Genomic DNA, 18,519 nt, shown 5'->3' with positions numbered 1-18,519 from the left:
CCCGCCCCCGGCGGCTGGGAGGAGCGGGGAAGGAGGCGGCGAGAAGCGGCCGAGCGGAAGGGCACGGCCCGGCGGGTGCCTCCCTCCGCCGTTTCCCTCCGTCCCCTCGCCCGCCAGGCTCGGCGAGGGCCCTTGCTCCCAGGGAGAACGGCGGCGGGGAAGCGTTGTTGCCCGGCAGCCGCTGCCCTCTGCCCGCCGCAAAGCCGTCCCCACGCTGCCGCCTTGCCCGGCCCCCCGGCTTGCACAGCCCCGCAAAGCCGGCCCGGGCCACGGCTCACCGCGCTGGCTGCGGGGGAGGTGCTGTCCCGGCCGGTTTTAAGATGCGGCTTAACACGACGGCTCGCTCGGGGCGCCGGCAGCGGGGCGGCAGGGAGGGAGGGAGCGGGCGGCTGTCGGCCGGGATGCCGGCGTGGGAATGGGTGGAGAGGAGGGCGAAACCTTGGCGGGCAGGAACGCGGGACGAACCGCGGCGGGAGGGAGCCGGGGCACGGCCCTTCTCCCCCCACGCCTGCGCGCACCAGAAGCCTCGGGACCCGCGCGCAGGGGAGCGGCGCCGGCACGCGCCGGCTGCCCACGCCCTCCCAACAAGCGGGGCCGTGATTCGGCAGCCGCCCGGGCTCCGCGCCCGCCGCTCCGCCCTGCACGCGCTGAGCGCGGCCGCCGCCGGCCGGGGCGCCCGGGCGGTGACAGCGGCCTCCGCCTGAGGCAGCCGGCCGCGGCGGGCGGCCGCTCGCCGCCTTCGCCGGGGGGGATGAAGCTCTCCTGGCTGGGCGTGGATGTGTCCCGGGTGCTGCACTTGGCCGCCGTCTTCTGCCTGACCTGCCTGCTGCTGAAGGCCATCCAGCTCTACCACCGGCGGCGGGAGCTGCTCCGGGCGCTGGCCGACTTCCCCGGCCACCCGACCCACTGGCTCTTCGGCCACGTCCTGGAGGTAGGGCGGGAGCCGGGTCTCTCCGCCGGGGGGGAAGGAGGCAGCGGGCACCCTTGTTCTCGGCCATACAAACTGCTCTCTCTGCTGGCGATGCCGTGAGAGCAGCACACGCAGGCTGCTGCAGGAGGCGCGGTGGGAGGCGGTGGCTGGCTGGCCAGTAAAGACGGCGGTAACAAAAGGCGGCGTGGGCAAGGTCGCCCCGGGCTGCAACCCGGCCGTGGTGCTGGAGGCGGCGGAGCCCTGCTGCTCTGTCCCGGGGCGGGCTCCGCTGTCGCCTCTCTGCTCCCCTGGAAGTCGGGGCATGGCCGCTGCAGCTGTCCCTGCGACGCTGAGGCACCTTCCCTCCTTTGCCAGCTTGCATCGGCTTCACAGCCAGGTGAGCCGGACAGGGCATTCATCTTTCTGAGTCACGTCTAAGCCACAAAACGCATCCCAGCTATAGCATCCGGCACGGGGGCCACGGACCTTCTTAAGGTTGCATTAAAGCCGTGACTAACTAAACTCGCGTACATAAGTAAGCCCTGTTCGGGACGCTCGTGGTGTGGATGCCTATTCCCCGAGCTATGCGCTTGCCTGCACAGATCAGTCTGGCTGCCTTGGCAAACAGATTTGCACCATTCATTGGCACCTTCGTGAGGAGTAATTTTGCTGCCTGATGCAAAAGACGTTTCCATACATGCTAAAGGCTGCTTTAAATCACCCTGACCTCCCTGGGCTTTGCTGATGCTCTGCTCTGGCCAAATCTGTGGCACATGAAATAACTGGCACCCTGAAAAGTAGCTGGGAAATCTGGGGCTTGTTTCTGTGCCGTGGCAGCCCCAGTTTTGCTGCGCTGGATGGGACAGGCAGTCTTTTGGCAATGTAAGCACAAAGATGGGCCAGTTCAAGGCTTTGTTGCGCTGCCAGTTAGACTTTAAAACTGCAATTAAAAGGTTTGCTTGTTTTTCAGTTGTGACTATTTATCCTGGAATGGGGTTTAACCACTTGTGCCAGTCACTCTCTCCCATCATGGCTAGGTTGTTCATGGGTCAACTTTTACCTCAGACAGTGTTTTTTGAAGAATTCCTGTTCTGCAAATTTAATCATTTGCTGATTAAATGCTGCTGAATTCCCCAGAGCCCAACAGCTCCTTGAGCCAGTGAGGAAGCTGGCAATTCTCTGGGCACATGCTGAATACAAAGTTTACATGCACCTCAGAGGAGGACCTGAGAGCTGTATTCAGGGAGAGCACTGACATTTCCTATTCTGTTGATTTAAAGTGACTAATCGCCAGTTTTGATTCACGTCAGTTTAGTATCTCAAATATATTTGTTGTGCTTTGGGGGGGTCTCCTGGGAACACAACAGTTTGTTTTAAAACATTCTTGGGTTTTAGCCTCTGCTTGTCCAAATCACGCAGTAGAAATTACATTAAAATATCAGGAGAGGTTGGGTAGAGCTGTTAGGTCTTCACTGCAACAGCACGACTTAGTTAAAACGCAGAGTGCCAGCCCTGCCTGAGCTAGCCAAAACGAATTCCCAAGGCCACAGTTCGTGGGACGCAGAGGAGAGCGGGGAGCTGCCCCTGGGCACGGGGGGCTGTCGGTCCCTTGGCAGCCTTTTGCCTGCATCTGCTCTTTGCAGGCGGCTGGTGGAGGGGAGCCAGCCTGGTTTTGATTGAGCATGGAGCAGCTTCCTGCTCAGATTTGAGCTCCTGTGTTTTCTGTTTCATTTGCTATTGGTGCGTAGTCATTAAAAGCGCTTTTAAGTGCCTCTTCCCAGGTGCTTTTAAGGTTGGATCCGTTCCAAAACTTGCATTTCTGTGTGAGATCAGGCTTTTACCTTTCTTCCTTAGACCCGAGCCGGGGTTATATATTTCTTTTCAAGCCCCCAAGGGAGGAAGAAGTAGAAATGATGGTCTTTCATCCAGAGCCTGATAGCTGGAGCCCTGGTTAAGAAGCAGGATCTTTCTGTTCCTGTTCCTCCGCAACCCGCAGGACTTTACACCCTCTGCCCCCGGGAGTGCTGGGCACAGCAGATGGAGGTTACTTACCTTGGGGGTAATCTCTCCTCTCAAATAAACCCATCCCACCCTCTGCCAGCACAGGGTTAGTTCTTGATAGCACAAACCGAGGCCGGCGCTCCAAAAACAAGGTTGGATGCAAAGGCTTCTAGCATTAGGACTTTTGCCAGCAAGGCTTGCTCAGCATCTCCCAATTATTTCCATTTATGCTTTCTGTCATTTTGTGACGGGAGGAAGCACAAGCAGCTGTATCAAAGGGACTTTCACATGTTCAAGGATCACTTGGCTAAAGGCACTGTGCCAAGCCCCGCTTCTGCTGGCATTGCAGAAGGGGTGGGCGCTGGAGAGGGCTGCCTCCTTTTACCCCACAACGTGATCTCTGCAACCAGAGAAATTGACGGTTCTCTTTAATAAGTCCAAAATCTTGAACTTCAGCAAGAGACGTTGAAAGATAACTTTCTATCATAAATGATAACTGGATGTAGTTCGTCATTCACCAACAGGCTGGCTAACTTGGTGAGGCGGGCTTTAAACTGAAGGACTCGGGGGGTGGGATCCAAAACAGAAATGCTCATGCCACCACATCCAACTGGGGAGTAAGTCAGGCCAACCAGAGCGGCGACGCGTGTTCCTTAGCTGTCTCCCAAGAAGTGTACCAGAGGAGCAACCACCACCTCACGTGTATGTATACAAATGCACACAGTCTGGGAAACAAACAGGAAGAACTGCAGCTCTGTGCCCAGTCAGAAGCTTATGATATCATAGGAGTAACTGAGACATGGTGGGACAACTCACATGACTGGGGAATCTCGATGGATGGTTACAGGCTGTTTCGCAAAGACAGGCAGGGAAAAAGAGCTGGAGGAGTCGCACTCTATATTAAGGAAAACCTCGAATGTATCGAAGTCAGCTGTGGTGATTGTGAGTGCTCTATTGAATGCCTCTAGGTTAAAATCAGAGGGGTCATCTCCAAGCAGGACCTTACAGTGGGCATTGGCTACCGACCCCCAAACCACAATGATAAAGCCAATGAAGCAATATTTGGGACACTAAGGCAAGCTTCTGCTCAACAGAACCTGGTTCTCATGGGTGACTTCAACTACCCAGACATTTGCTGGAAGAACAATACAGCAGCTCGCATGTCATCCATCAAGTTCCAGGAATGCGTAGAGGACTGTTTCCTCTTACAAATGTTAGATGTGCCAACCAGGAAGGAGGCACTGCTGGACCTGCCATTCACAAACCAAGAAAACCTGCTTTGTAATACCTTGGTCAGTAACAACCTTGGCTGCAATGATCACAATATTGTGGAGTTCGGGATCCAGCTGAGCATGCTGAAGGTTAGCACCAAGACAAGGGTTCTAGATTTTAGAAGAGCAAGCTTCACCTCGCTCAGAGCTCAGCTGGGAGGGATTCTGTGGGAAGCTTCCATGGAGGATAAAGGAGCCAGTGAGTGCTGGGAGTTCTTCAAGAATGCTCTCCTGGAAGCACAAAACCAGTTTATCCCCTATAAAAGAAAAGGAAGTAAGTGGAGCAAGAGGCCCCCTTGGCTCAACCACGAGCTCCTGGGTCTGCTTAAAACAAAAAGAGATGTGTACCAGAGATGGAGAAGTGGAAGATTGTCCACTGAGAACTACAAGGGCATTGACAGAGTGTGCAGAGATGCAGTTAGAAAGGCAAAAGCTCAACTTGAATTGGAACTGACCAGAGACATCAAAAATAACAAGAAAGGGTTCTTCTGGTATGTAAGTTGCAAGCAGAAACAGAAGGAAAACATAGGCTCACTGTTAAACAGCAGAGGTGAATCAGTCACCAACAATGCTGAAAAGGCAGAGGTTCTCAACACCTTCTTCACCTCTGTCTTACCAACACTGTTGGATCCCAGGCGTTGGGAACAAATATCCAGGAGGATCCAAACACAGACCCACCATCAGTGATGAAGGAGTTAGTATGTGAATTATTACAGGAGCTTGGCCCCTACAAATCAATGGGCCCTGACACCATCCACCCAAGGGTGTTGAGAGCGCTGGCTGATGTCATTGCGGGGCCACTCTCTGTAATCTTCGAGAAGTCATGGAGATCAGGGGATGTCCCAGAGGACTGGAGGAAGGCAAGTGTTACCCCTATCTACAAGAAGGGCTCAAGGGAGGATCCGGGTAATTATAGGCCCATTAGTCTTACTTCAATCCCCAGGAAAGTCATGGAACGGATCCTCCTGGGGGCCATCACAAGTCAAATGAAGCACATGATTGGGAAAAGCCAACACGGCTTCACAAAAAGCAGATTGTGCCTGACAAATCTGGTGGCCTTCTATGATAAAGTGACCTGCTCGGTTGACATGGGGCAAGCGGTCGACGTTGTCTACTTGGACTTCTCCAAGGCCTTCGATAGGGTTCCCCACAGCCTCCTCCTGGAGAAACTGATGCGTTATGGCCTGGACAAGCGGTCTGTGCAGTGGGTGAGGAATTGGCTGGTGGGCCACGCCCAAAGGGTGGTGGTAAATGGCTCTTTTTCAAACTGGCAACCCGTCACAAGTGGGGTCCCCCAGGGATGGATATTGGGCCCAATGCTATTCAATATCTTCATAAGCGATCTGGATAACGGGATCAAGTGTAGCCTGATGAAGTTCACAGATGACACCAAATTGAGTGGGGAAGTAGACACTCTGGAAGGGAGAGCCACCCTGCAGGAAGATCTGGATAGGCTGGAAGAGTGGGCTAACAAGAACCTTATGAACTTTAACAAAGACAAGTGTAAGGTCTTGCACCTGGGAAAACATAATCCAGGAGTGCAGCTCAGACTGGGATCCACCTGCCTAGAGAGCATCTCCATGGAAAGGGACCTGGGGGTCCTGGTGGACAGGAAGCTCAACATGAGAGAACAGTGTGCTGCTGCGGCCAAGAAGGCCAATAGGATGCTGGGTTGCATCAAAAAGAGCATCACCAGCAGAGATAAAGAAGTCATTATCCCTCTCTACTCGGCGCTTGTCAGGCCACACCTGGAATACTGTGTACAGTTCTGGTCCCGATTATACAAAAAAGATGTGGACAGGCTGGAGGGGGTCCAGAGAAGGGCCACCAAGATGATCAAGGGTCTGGGAAGCCTGCCGTATGAGGATAGGCTGAGAGAGCTGGCTTTGTTCAGCCTTGAGAAAAGGAGGCTTAGAGGTGGTCTCATCACCATGTACCAGTACTTAAAGGGGAGCTACAAAGAAGATGGAGACTCCCTTTTTACAAGGAGTCACATGGTGAGGACAAGGGGTAACGGGTACAAGTTACTCCCAGGGAGATTCCGATTGGACACGAGAGGTAAATTTTCCACAATGAGAACAGTCAACCATTGGAATAATCTCCCCAGGGAAGTGGTTGACTCTGCTACGCTGAACATGTTTAAGACTCAGCTGGACATGGTGCTAGGCCATCTCACCTAGATTGTGCTAGAAAGGTTGGACCAGATGATCCTTGAGGTCCCTTCCAACCTGGTATTCTATGATTCTGCCAAATGTGGGAGACAGACAGGACATGCTGCAGCGACCCCCCTGGCTTGCGGAGAAGGGGGCTCAGCCTCGGAGCACGGAGCCTGCCCATGCCCCGACCCAGCCTGCACAGTCCGCTGGCAGTCAATCCATGGCTCCCAAGCATCCTCTCCGAGACAGGCCTGACATGGGCAATTATTTGAGTACAAGCCATCACCCGGGTTGAGAAACACTAGCCAAACTTAAAGCTGAGCTGAGCTAACTCAGCAGCAAAGCGATTGAGCAAATATTCACTTGACTCAGTCAACAGGGTGACTTTGTGGCTGATTTCTACACCAGTATGCAGATGTAATTGAACTTCAAGCTTCAACTCAAAGCAGCAGCAGCTATGTCCGCCCTAGCTCACCAAAATCCTTCCCCCTGCATACCGAGGCAGAGTGGTTTCTGTTCAAAGAAAAGGGAATTCTTACACGGTGTTGTGTCTGTGATCTTTTTTTCTTGGCCTGTGACTTTGGGTCTTTCTACCAATCTTTGCACTTGTTCTTTGGACATTGCCTGTTTAATATACAATAACATTGGCTATAAAAGCGTAAAACAGTGATCCCTTTCAAAGAGTGAACTTGTCAGTGTCGCTGATACAAATGCTGGTGCTCACGTTACTCCTCACGTGCAGCTTCTAAGGACCAGAGATGAACTTTTCCAGGAGCACCAGCTCTTCATGGCCTATTAAATTCAATTCCTGGAAATCAATGAAATCTTAATCTGACATTATTAACCAGCATCCCCTCCTCTGTACACTCCGCTGGTGACTGTGGACTCATTCTGTTGAATTTTACCTGGACACTGGCTTTCTCCACCTAAATGGCTGGAGGAAGCTGTGGCCCAGCTTTCCCGGTCAGGAGGCATCATTGCACCGGAGCAGACACAGCAAGGATGCTGTTGGCTGCTGTAAGAGTGCTGCTGTATTTTCACACGACTGCAGGGTGCTAATGGCTCAGCCATGTGCAGGAGAGAACATATTTGCACGCCACAAAGTGCAGATGCTGCCTGGGGCAAATCTGAGTCTTCTTTGGGGTGGCCATGGAATAAGAGCAGGTAAGGTACGTGCACTGATAGGCACCACCACTGTCCCTAAGGATGTACTCCATGGTTAGGGTCAGTTGATAAGGAAGAATTATTTTGTATGAGGTTTAAAAGTAACAAGCATCTCTACTTCTGATGCTCTGCAAACCCAGAGGGACAACACCTTGTTTGCTATTAAATGGTTTTGTGATACAGAAAGACCTTGGGCTTTTTAAGACAGTGGTTTGGGAGATCATTTTTTTTCCCCTCTGAATCTCAGTATTCTTTCTCTTTTTACTTCCCCACAACTACAGTTTCTCAATGAGGAGGAGGTGCTGGACAAGGTGGAGATCTGGGCACAGAAGTACCTATACGCTCACCCTGTCTGGTTTGGGAGTTTCTCAGCGTTCCTGGTTGTCACCGATGCCGGCTATGCCAAGGCTCTGTTGGCCAGAGGAGGTGAGAAGGTGATGCCTTCAGCTGCAGAACAACAACCATAGCCTGCAGATTTCCCATGCCAGCATAAAAATTCACAGCAAGGCAGGGTTTTGCAGAGAGGTGTGAAATCATCTTGCAGAAATCATCTATAGGCATGGAGAGATACCCCTCCTTCGTGCCATGCCCTCGGTGCTTCAGGCACAGGGCTGTGGGGGTGATGGGAGCCCCTCCAAATCTGGCAAATCAAACTTCCTCAAGTGCTCCTTGAAAAGTTATCTTCTGGGTGCTGTATCCTTAGTGCATTGAGAAAGAAAGGTGCTAAACAGTGCTGTCTGGGAGGGTTAATCATTTATCACACAGCACAGACTTTGCCCTACCAATATTCTTGTTTGTTCCAGTCTGGGCGTGTGCTTTTATATGTATTTCTCACAGCTGGGCCAAACAGTGCTGTTTTGTTGTGAAATACTGTTGAATTCTTCAGGGATGCCACCGATTCTGCTTCATACCCAACGAAAAGTGAGAGCCCAGAGGGAGCTTTAAGGTGCAAACCAGGAGATTGGTGCTACTGAAACAATTACCTTTTTCTTTTCTCTTTCTTGGTGATTTTTTTTACAGATCCCAAGGATAACATCAGCTATAAACACCTTGTCCCATGGATCGGTATGTATTCCCAGACCTGTGCCTACCAGGAATGATTCTGAAGTTAGTCAAGAACATGCTATAAATAAACAGCATGGTGCTTGTTCCTTGATGCAGCTAAAAGCTTCCTGAAATTATTATGTGTGTTGGAAAAAGTACTAAGTGATGCTATTTTTTGTGATTCGAGGAAAGAAAGTTCAGACATAGTCATACGTACAAAAGAGAACCACTTACATGTCCGTAGTTAGCAAAGGGCGGTGACGGGAGAAGATCAGATTCAGTGGAGGGCTGGTGAAAAATGCATCTGCTGATCTGAACTTCTCAGCTCCAGCAGTGCTGGTGTTTCTTTTTGGAGGCAGCGCTGTGTGGTTTCAGTGAGCAGGGCTCTGCTCAGCCTGGGGCGCCCTGGAGCTGACGGCAACATTTGGAAACACTCTCTCATAGCAGCTCAGACCACAAACTTAATCATACTCCTTGCAGGCGGAGGCTGTGTTCGCAGGCAGGTGAAAGCAGCCTGCTTGTGCCCAGCAAAACATGGCTTGCCTGTGTCTCCCCAGGGAACGGGTTGCTGATCTTACATGGACCAAAATGGCACCAACATCGAAAACTCCTGACTCCGGGTTTTCATTACGATGTCTTGAAACCGTACGTGGCCCTGATGGCAGAGTCTACTAACGTGATGCTGGTAGGACTCATAGCTGATGCCCCTCTCTCTGCCCTATTTTCTTTTCCCTGATCCTGACTAGTTAGGAGGCAAATGCTGGAGCAGGGTTTTTTGTCAATGAAAAACTGAAGTAAATAAAGGTTCATAATAAATCCCGAAAATACAAAGGTTGGAGCAGAGCTACACTGTGACCTAAGGTTAAAGGGTATCATTTGCTGTCAACATACCCATGACTGAACTGCAATCCCTGCCTTACCTAATACCCAGTGAAACTGCATTGTTCTTCCATCCATCGGTGCTGGGCACGATGGAAACCAGTGTGAATTACAGGTGAGGGGCACCAGGCCTTGTGCACGTGAACCAGCAGGAGCCTGGGTGCCAGATCTGTTCCTTCTCCTTTGCCTCCCTCCATCCAACCTCCCCAGCAGCTCCATATGGATCCTGGCTGTCCTCCCTCCCACCGGCCCAGGGAGCAGCCAGGAGCTGGGGGCTGGAGAGCCAGGAGAGCTTTTGCAATGCACACAAGTGCCTGGCAGTTTATAATTCCTTGCAGACGATGCAAAATGCCTGTTGTGGGAGCCCAAGCCACCAGGTGGCAATCTTTGTATGTGCTAAGGACATAAGTCTGTCCATATAAGCCCTGTTCCCCAGCCTGGTTTCATGCTGTGACAGCTCAGATGTGACTGTGCTCCTCCATCTCCTCCCTTTCTCAGCTTTTGAGTCCACTGGTTCCTTACAGCCATGAAGGGACAGAGGATTCAACATCATTTCATGTCTGCCAGGCAAGAGAGACACTACAGTTTCTCTAGGGATCCCTCATGGGAAGAGTGGAGCAAGAGCTCCTACATTCTATGCTGGAAAAACACAGTGGGAGCGAGATTGTGAGAGGGAAGCTTCCATCTTAGGCACCGAAGGCACCAAAGTCATACGTGCTTGCAAGAGAGAGACAGAAGACACAGGCTCAGTGAAGCCCAGTGCTGACATATGCTGCTCTTGTGCAGGAAACACACTGCACCCTAAGAAAGACTTTGGTAACATGCCGCCTCACCCAGCAATGTGCCCATCCTGGGCTTCTCCGGGGTGCCTTTGCCCCAGGGTAGGGTGTACCGGGGCTCACTGCTGCCAGGATTTGAGAGTAGCAACTGCCTGAGGTGAATCTTATATTAACCATCCCACTCTTAGCTTCCGGGATTTTGATGGCAACTAAGAGATCCTCTTCTTTTTCCCATTTCTCTGGGATGTATCCCTAGCCGAGCACTCATTTAACCAGTGGGTGACTGCAGATGGTGCAGCAATGTCCCTTGCCTTCTCATTTCTGTCTCCTTTGCACCCTAGGATAAATGGGAACAGCTGATCACAGATGGGAAACCGGTGGAGCTCTTTGAGCACGTCAGCTTGATGACTCTTGATAGCATCATGAAATGTGCCTTCAGTTGTCACAGCAACTGCCAGACCAACAGGTCAGTTCTGGCTGCCCCAAACCCTGGCAGAAAGTTTGCAGCTCCAAAGCGAAGTGGGCAAATCGCTTGTCGTGATGGTCCCAAATTTACAAACTTCCACCATTCCCCTCTCCCCAGGAAAAACACCTACATCCAGGCTGTCTATGACCTGTGCCACATGGTGCACCAGCGCCTCCGCATCTTCCCCTACCACAACGACATCATTTACTGGCTCAGCCCCCACGGATATCAGTTCAGGAAGGTTTGCAAGCTCGCTCACGACCACACAGGTATTCCCTGCCTTCATCCTCTCCCAAAGCTTTTGAGCAGGGTGGGTGATGGCTGACCAGAGGCCGTCAAGTTACCTCCTTGCCCACGCAGTGCTCCTGCCCGGAGGCTCGAAGCTGGGATCCAAGCAGAGCATCAGCTTGCAGCAGTGGTCTGCTGTAGGCATGATGCAAGCTCACAGCTCCTGGGTTATTAAACTGGACTAAGGGAGGAATTCTCCTCTGGGAATGCGCCTGTTAAATGAGCAGAGACTGGTGAAGCAAGGGATGGGTGCTGCAGGCAACACCGATGCAAGGAATGATTTTCCTTTCCAGGCCAGGCATGATTTTAATGCAGGAGGGGTGGGTAAAATAGGTTGAAGAGTCTGTGGTGGAGAAAGAAGTTTGCAGAAGAGGATGATAATGTGCACGGCATTTGCTGCTGAAAAAGCCAAAGTGCCTGGGATGCAGAAGCACCCACGTCAAATGCATCATGAGCTGAGGGGTGTTCACCCCCTTGGGTGAGCTTTGCATTGGCAGGACAGTTTTGCAGCTCAGCATCTCCTGCCCCTGCTGAACCTCTAACTATTTCTTCCCCAGACAAGGTGATCCACGAGCGAAAGGAGGCCCTTAAAGATGAACGGGAATTTGAAAAGATCCAGGAGAAGAGACATTTGGACTTCTTAGACATTCTGCTGTGTGCCAAAGTGAGTGGCAAGGAGTGACGCTGGTAGCCTCTGTTGGGGAATACAACATGCAGAGGGATTTCATAGTCTTGCTGGTTTAATATGGGAGTGGGTGGATAAAGGGATTTGTAAGCAAAGGAAAAGAGGCCCTGAATTCAGTCTGAACAGAGACTGATTTTGTTTATACGTATCCCAGGGGCATCACCGCACCCCTTTGCAAGGGCTGAAAGAATATAATGTTCCCTCCTGGGATATTATATTTTACATATCTGGGCCAGTATAAAAAAATGTATTTTTATGTACAGATAGATAGATAGATATGGGCCACTGAAAGTGTCTCTGGGCTGTTAGGACGAGAACGGAGCTGGACTGTCCGATGAGGACCTGCGTGCTGAGGTGGACACTTTCATGTTTGAGGGCCATGATACGACGGCCAGCGGCATCTCCTGGCTGTTGTACTGCCTGGCGTTGCACCCTGAGCACCAGGCACAGTGCCGGGAGGAGATCCAGGGGATCCTGGGAAACCGGGAGATGCTTCAGTGGTAAGGTTGCACATTTCCTCCACTGGTATCTTTTTTTCCCATCACCAGTATTTCTAAGTGAGCAGTGTCTTCAAGGCTCGAAAGCTGGGGTGCTAAAGGAGTGATTTGTAAGGTTGCCATGAGCATGGGGACTTGATAGGATGGAGCAGATACTGCATCCTTCAGCTACATCTGCTTCCCTGTCCTTCAGGGCTCCTATTGCCAGAGCAGACACAAGAAAAAACCATCCCATACCAGGAGGACATGCTGGATGCCGTGCCAAGACATGGGCCACTGACGTTGCCATTTGCTCTGTCCTGTTTTCTTGCCACAGGACATGGTAGTTGCGGCTTTTCACCTTTCACTGTCACTTTGCACTTGAGCTTGTTCAGAGGGTGTTAAGGTTAATATTCAAGGATCACCTCGTCCAAGCTCAGGAGTGATGCATCCCAACAAAGACAAAGTCAGGTGGTGTTTAACATCTTTGTCAGTGACACGGACAGTGCGATTGAGTGCACCCTCAGCAAGTTTGCCAGCGACACCAAGCTGTGTGGTGCGGTCGGCATGCTGGAGGGTAGGGATGCCATCCAGAGGGACCTTGACAGGCTTGAGAGTTGGGCCCATGCGAACCTCATGAAGTTCAGCAAGGCCACGTACAAGGTCCTGCATGTGGGTAGGGGCAGTCCCTGGATGAGGCTTTGAGCAACCTGGTCTAGTGGAAGGTGTCTCTGACCATGGCAGTGGGGTTGGAACTGCATGATCTTTGAGGTCCCTTCCAACCCAAACCATTCTATCATTCTAGGAATCTAGGATTCTAAGGTTGTTCAGAGGTGTCTTGGGGCTCCCAGCTTGCAGCAGCCTGTAGTTGGATGTTGTGGGTCCCTCCGTACACCCCATCTGTTGCAAGGGGGTCTGCCCAGGGGGCTGATGGCCACGGGGCAAGGGGCTTCCTGCCACAGGGCAGCAAGGGGAGTGTGTGGCTCAGCCTGCTTCTGTCCCGGCAGGGAGGATCTGGGCAAGATGACTTACAGCACCATGTGCATCAAGGAGAGCCTTCGCCTTTACCCACCGGTTCCCGGTGTGTCCCGGCAGCTCAGCAAACCCATCACCTTCCACGATGGACGCACCTTGCCAGAAGGTCTGTAAATCCCCTTCCCCTTCACAAAATTGTGCTCTTGGACATCTCGCTGCCTGCCTCAGAGCCAAGGTGACAGCCCTGCCTCTGTGGCCTGGTCCTCGCCGGCACAGACATTCAGACAGGACTGTGCAGATGTTGTCATCCCATTAACAGACTGAGGTCAGGGCTGTACAGCGGCATCCCCGTGACATCCTTCCTGCCACCACCACTGTAGGGCAGCCGTGCCTGTGCCCAAGGCCCCTTCTCTTCCTGGCCCAGCGGGAGCCCATGGTTCACCCCTTTTGGCAAACTGCAGGCACAGGGGGATGGGGACCGGTCCCATCCTGACTTGCGGCATGGGAATTGCCCTGTGCTGCTGCTGTCCTTCTCTGATGTAGCACACAAGTGGGCAGTGTCGGGGCGGGGGGGGTACATGCCTGTGGTGCTGGTGCCTTCCTCATTTCCACTGTTTGGCTGCTTACAACTAAACAAATGAAAATGTTTAGTTTTCTCTGAAGCCAATGACAAAACCCTCACTGGTTTCCAGTTGACAGATAAGACCATGATGATTTAGACAAACCTTTGTGTGAGCAGGCTGCAACTTCTCCTTTAGTTTCTTTGTCACTGAGCCCTTTTCTCTTCCTCTGTTGCTTTACAGGCAGCATCGCTGCGATAAGCATTTATCTCATTCACAGAAACCCAGCGGTATGGAAAGACCCTTTGGTAAGTTTTCTTTTGCCCTTCTAATAATTTTTCCTGTTTATGCTGTGCATCTTTGAATGCCGTCTTCACCTGTTAGCAGGAGAGCAGAGCCCCCCCTTGCTGCTGAGCATCTTTGGCCACAGGAATCACGCTGAGACATGGCCACCGTCCGTTAGTCTGGGCCAGCTGCGGCACAGGGCAGTCAGACAGCAGCATTAGGTCTGGGTGCTGCCCAAACAGTAAGACAAAGTGCTCCAAAGAGCTTGTTGTATTAACAGGCAAAAGGATGATGTTTTTGCTCAGCCTACAGGTGGAGAATTGAGTCCCAGCTCCCCGGTTTTCATCATATCAATGGCTGGTTTGTCTTGGCAGCACCAGTGCAAGGCTCAGTGGAAGGCAAGGGAGTCTGGTGTATGAGTTGCCGTGCACCTCCACATGAATTCTCTCTCCAATGGGGTTGTTCAGAAATTATGGGGTGTCGCATTTCTGAAGATACCGGTCAGTGCTGTGTTCCTTAAATAATCACTTTTTCTTGCTGCGTATTCTTCATTTCCAGGTGTTTGACCCTTTGCGGTTTTCCCCAGAGAACATCTCTGGCAGACACTCTCACGCCTTTCTGCCTTTTTCTGCTGGAATGAGGTAAAGTGTATTGAATGCTGAAGGAGTGGTGGGGAGAGAAAACATGCAGCCCTGGAAACTGCTCAGCCCGACAAGTGTGTGCTGCTGTTGTAATTGCTTTTGGGGAAGCACTGCCAGAGTGCTTTCCGAGACTGCTGCCTGAAGTCCTGGGCCTGCAGTGTTAAATAGTTCACGAGCACTTAACAAGCGTTTGTGCCGTGGAGGGATTCTGATAACAGCAGGCAAAACGGGAAGGAAACATCGCCAGACCCCTTTTGGGGACAGGGAACAGGGTCCCAAAGCTGCTGAGCATCCTGCTGGCATCAGGCGGGGAGCCTGCAGCAATCTTGGGATCACCTGCTCTCCTCTCCTCGATGCGAAGACCCCATCCCACCCCCTCATCCTTCGATTCTCCCTTGTCCCCACCTCCCAATCCTTCCCTTTGCCCCACTCTCACCCCAACAAGACAAACACGTTGCAGGCCCTCCTGCTTGGAGACCCTCTGAGCTCTGCTGGCCTCTCCTTTGGCTTCCCCATCTCCCCTCCCTCTCTGTGTTCACTGAACACAGATCCAGGAGCTCCTCTGCCCCGATGCTGCCCCGCATTTCCCCTGCTCAGACCATGCCCCTGCTTTTGCCACCCAAAACGCTGACTGGGGCCCCCAGAGCTGCTGAGAGGAAGGGATGTGTGCTGGTGTGAGAGGGCTGGGATCCATCCGCGGGGGCTGATCTGTGCTGAGATCGGGTGGCTGAGCTGCTTGGTTTTACCCCAGGAACTGCATCGGGCAGCAGTTTGCCATGAACGAGATGAAAGTGGCACTGGCCCTGACCCTGCTCCGCTTCAAGCTCTCGCCCGATCCCACCAAGCCTCCCTGCAAAATACCTCAGATCATCCTTCGTTCCAAGAACGGGATTCACCTGTATCTAAAGAAAATCCGCTGATGCTGGAAAAAAAAAACCTCCTGATCGTCGGAGGGAGGGACCAAGCAGATGACGGGACAATGTTTCTCTGGGGCAAGAGGTGCAGGGCAGGATTTGGGAATGAGGATTCCTGATTTATGTGCTTCTTCCACCACCTGAAAGCCCTTTTTCGCCTGGGCAGAGGTAGCCTGGATCTCAGAGCAGCCAGGCATGGCCATGCCTCTTTGCTGGCTTTCCCTTCGCCCCACCACGGAGCCCAACCGAAGCTGCCGTGAGGGCTGTCCTCCCACTGCAAGGGACCTGGGAACACCTGCAGGTCCCACCAGCTTCCTCCTTACCAAATCCTACCTTTGTCCTCATGTCCTGGCCGAATCCATGACCATTCCCAGCCCTGCTCTGTCATCAGCACCTTCCTCAGTGCATAGAGGCCAGCCCTCCCCTGCAGCAGGGACAGCCCGGGGCAGACCTCTGTCTCTTTTCTCGCACTCAGTGTGTCTCTTTTGTTGAAAGCACTAATTCCAGTTTGGGCTCTGAAATTCTGCCTAAACTGCAAAATATTCTGCAGTGGCAGCCAACGCAGCATCTCCTTCCCTGGGCAACCCCTTAAGGGGGGTCCAATGTGCAGTCTTCATTTAAAGCTGCAAAGAAGGAGTTTTGATAGTTAGAAAGGGTTTTTTATCTCTCTTTTTTTTTTATTTTCCCAGGCTGATAAAGTTATGAGAGTTGTATGCTTGTGGTACACCGGAGGACACTAGCGAGCTGTCCTCTGCCTCTGCAGGAATCATTATTAAGGTAGAAAGTGTCAAACTGGGAAATTCCAAATGCTGCTGTTGCAATTAGCGTCATGGTGATATCGACTGCGGTTCTGGCATTGTGAGCAGGCTGCTGTGCCATAAGACAGCAGCTGACTTCATACAGCTCTCATCTGCAGAGATAAGGCAGATAGAAAGCAGCGGGGGAAAGAGGAGGACCTTTTTGTGGGATACACTGTGCTACACTACCAAAACCGTGCTCCCAGTCACTGGTGAGCCCCATTAACAGAAGGTTCTATCAAACATAAGGTTTCATCCAATTTTAATTTTAAATACACAAAGGGTGCCCATAATAAATAATAGAGATAATACAAATACGTTGTGTCAGCTCTCACCCTGAGCATATTACCAACCCACTGCAAATGTCACACCAAAGGTGTCCTCAGAACAGCTGTAACTGAGAAGCTGCAAAAAGCAGGCCAGTATATTGTGCAAATAGAGTTGCCCATGCACCTCCTGTACCACATCACCCGTATCTCCTCTAACCACAGCTGTATCTACAGCTACCGCCAAGCCCCCCACAAGCCCCTCCTGTGTCCTCCCCACTTACCTCTGTGCCAGCACATCCAGCTGACATCGATAAAACCTGCCTGCCAGGGGGTGCTCCCTTTGCCAAACAGCCTCGAGAAGACATGTCCATCAGCCAGTTTCACCTCCATCTCCATACCTCATGGTGTTCCAGGCACCCAAGCCACAAATTCATCCCTCCAATGAACAGAACCTCCATGAAGCAACTGCTTCAACCTGAAGCAACTGCTATGATTCAGTAACATCCCATTTCAGAACAAATGGTAAAAGAAAGAAATCACCTGCGTGCATGGGTAACATGAAGGACACGACTGCATCAGCCAGCATCACCCTGAATTCTTGCAGATTGCAAAAACGGCCTGTATAGAATCATAGAATCCTTTAGGTTGGAAAAGACCTTTAAGATCATCAAATCCAACAGTTAACCTAGCATTGCTGAGTCCACCACTAAACCATGTCCCTAAGCACCATGCCTACCCATCTTTTAAATACCTCCAGGGATGGGGACTCAACCACTTCCCTGGGCAGCCTATGCCAGTGCCTGACTACCCTTCCGGTGAAGTTTTTCCTAATATCCAACCTAAACCTGCCCTGGTGCAACTTGAGGCCATTTCCTCTTGTGCTGTCGCTTATTACTTGGCAGAAGAGACTGACTCCCACCTCGCTACAACCTCCTTTCAAGTAGTTGTAGAGAGCAATAAGGTCTCCCCTCAGCCTCCTCTTCTCCAAACTAAACAACCCCAGCTCCCTCAGCCGCTCCTCATAAGACTTGTGCTCTAGACCCTTCACCAGCCTCGTTGCCCTTCTTTGGACACGCTCCAGCACCTCGATGTCCTTCTTGTAGTGAGGGGCCCAAACTCAACACAGTACTCAAGGTGCAGCCTCACCAGTGCCAAGTACAGGGGCACTATCACCTCCCTGGTCCTGCTTGCCACACTATTGCTGATACAAGCCAGGATGCCATTGGCCCTCTTGGCCACCTGAGCACACTGCTGGATCATGTTCAGCCAGATGTTGACCAACACCCCCAGGTCCTTCTCCGCCAGGCAGCTCTCCAGCCACTCTTCCCCCAGCCTGTAGCGTTGCATGGGGTTGTTGTGACCAAAGTGCAGGACCCAGCACTTTGCCTTGTTGAACCTCATACAATTGGCCTCAGCCCATCGACCCAGCCTGTCCAGGTCCCTCTGTAGGGCCCTTCCTACCCTCCAGCAGATTGACACTTCCGCCCAACTTGGTGTCATCTGCAAACCAACTGAGGGTGCATTCGATCCCCTCATCCAGATCATTGATAAAGAAATTAAACAGAACTGGCCCCACTACTGAGCCCTGGGGAACACCACTTGTGATCAGCCACCACCTGGATTTAACTCCGTTCCCCACACCTATTTGGGCCTGGCCGTCCAGCCAGTTTTTTACCCAGGAAAGAGTACGCCCGTCCAAGCCATGAGCAGCCAGTTTCTCTAGGAGAATGCTGTGGGAGACAGTGTCAAAGGCCTTACTAAAGTCCAAGTAGACAACATCCACAGCCTTCCCCTCATCCACTAGCAGGTCACCTTGTCATAGAAGGAGATCAGGTTAGTGAAGCAGGACCTGCCTTTCATAAACCCATGCTGACTGGACCTGAACACCTGGTTGTCCTGTATGTGCCATGTGATGGCACTCAGGATGATCTGCTCCATAATCTTCCCTGGCACCAAGGT

At 52.0% G+C, this 18,519-nt stretch overlaps 1 protein-coding gene across 1 annotated transcript; it reads left to right on the top strand.

Annotated features, from left to right (window-relative positions):
• Positions 1 to 638: 638 nt before the first annotated feature.
• On the top strand, positions 639 to 16,608 carry LOC104015533 (cytochrome P450 4B1). Its single transcript, XM_009468305.2, has 12 exons — positions 639 to 931; positions 7,784 to 7,928; positions 8,523 to 8,567; positions 9,104 to 9,231; positions 10,546 to 10,670; positions 10,788 to 10,939; positions 11,516 to 11,622; positions 11,953 to 12,143; positions 13,127 to 13,260; positions 13,898 to 13,962; positions 14,498 to 14,580; positions 15,332 to 16,608. The coding sequence occupies exons 1-12, from the start codon at positions 752 to 754 to the stop codon at positions 15,498 to 15,500; spliced, it is 1,524 nt and encodes a 507-aa protein (XP_009466580.2). The 5' UTR covers positions 639 to 751; the 3' UTR covers positions 15,501 to 16,608.
• The last annotated feature ends 1,911 nt before the right edge of the window (positions 16,609 to 18,519 follow it).

The sequence above is a fragment of the Nipponia nippon genome, unplaced genomic scaffold (assembly GCF_047370975.1).
Source record: "Nipponia nippon isolate SJK-2023a ecotype South Korea unplaced genomic scaffold, ASM4737097v1 scaffold_5, whole genome shotgun sequence".
In the NCBI taxonomy this organism is placed as follows: Eukaryota; Metazoa; Chordata; class Aves; order Pelecaniformes; family Threskiornithidae; genus Nipponia; species Nipponia nippon.
This window is presented reverse-complemented; position numbering and strand designations above follow the sequence as displayed.

Coding starts and splice junctions, on each gene's coding strand:
- LOC104015533 (XM_009468305.2), top strand. CDS start 752: ATGAAGCTCTCCTGGCTGGGCGTGGATGTGTCCCGGGTGCTGCACTTG. Junction 10,671..10,787: donor AGCAACTGCCAGACCAACAG/GTCAGTTCTGGC, acceptor CCCTCTCCCCAG/GAAAAACACCTACATCCAGG. Junction 12,144..13,126: donor AACCGGGAGATGCTTCAGTG/GTAAGGTTGCAC, acceptor CTGTCCCGGCAG/GGAGGATCTGGGCAAGATGA.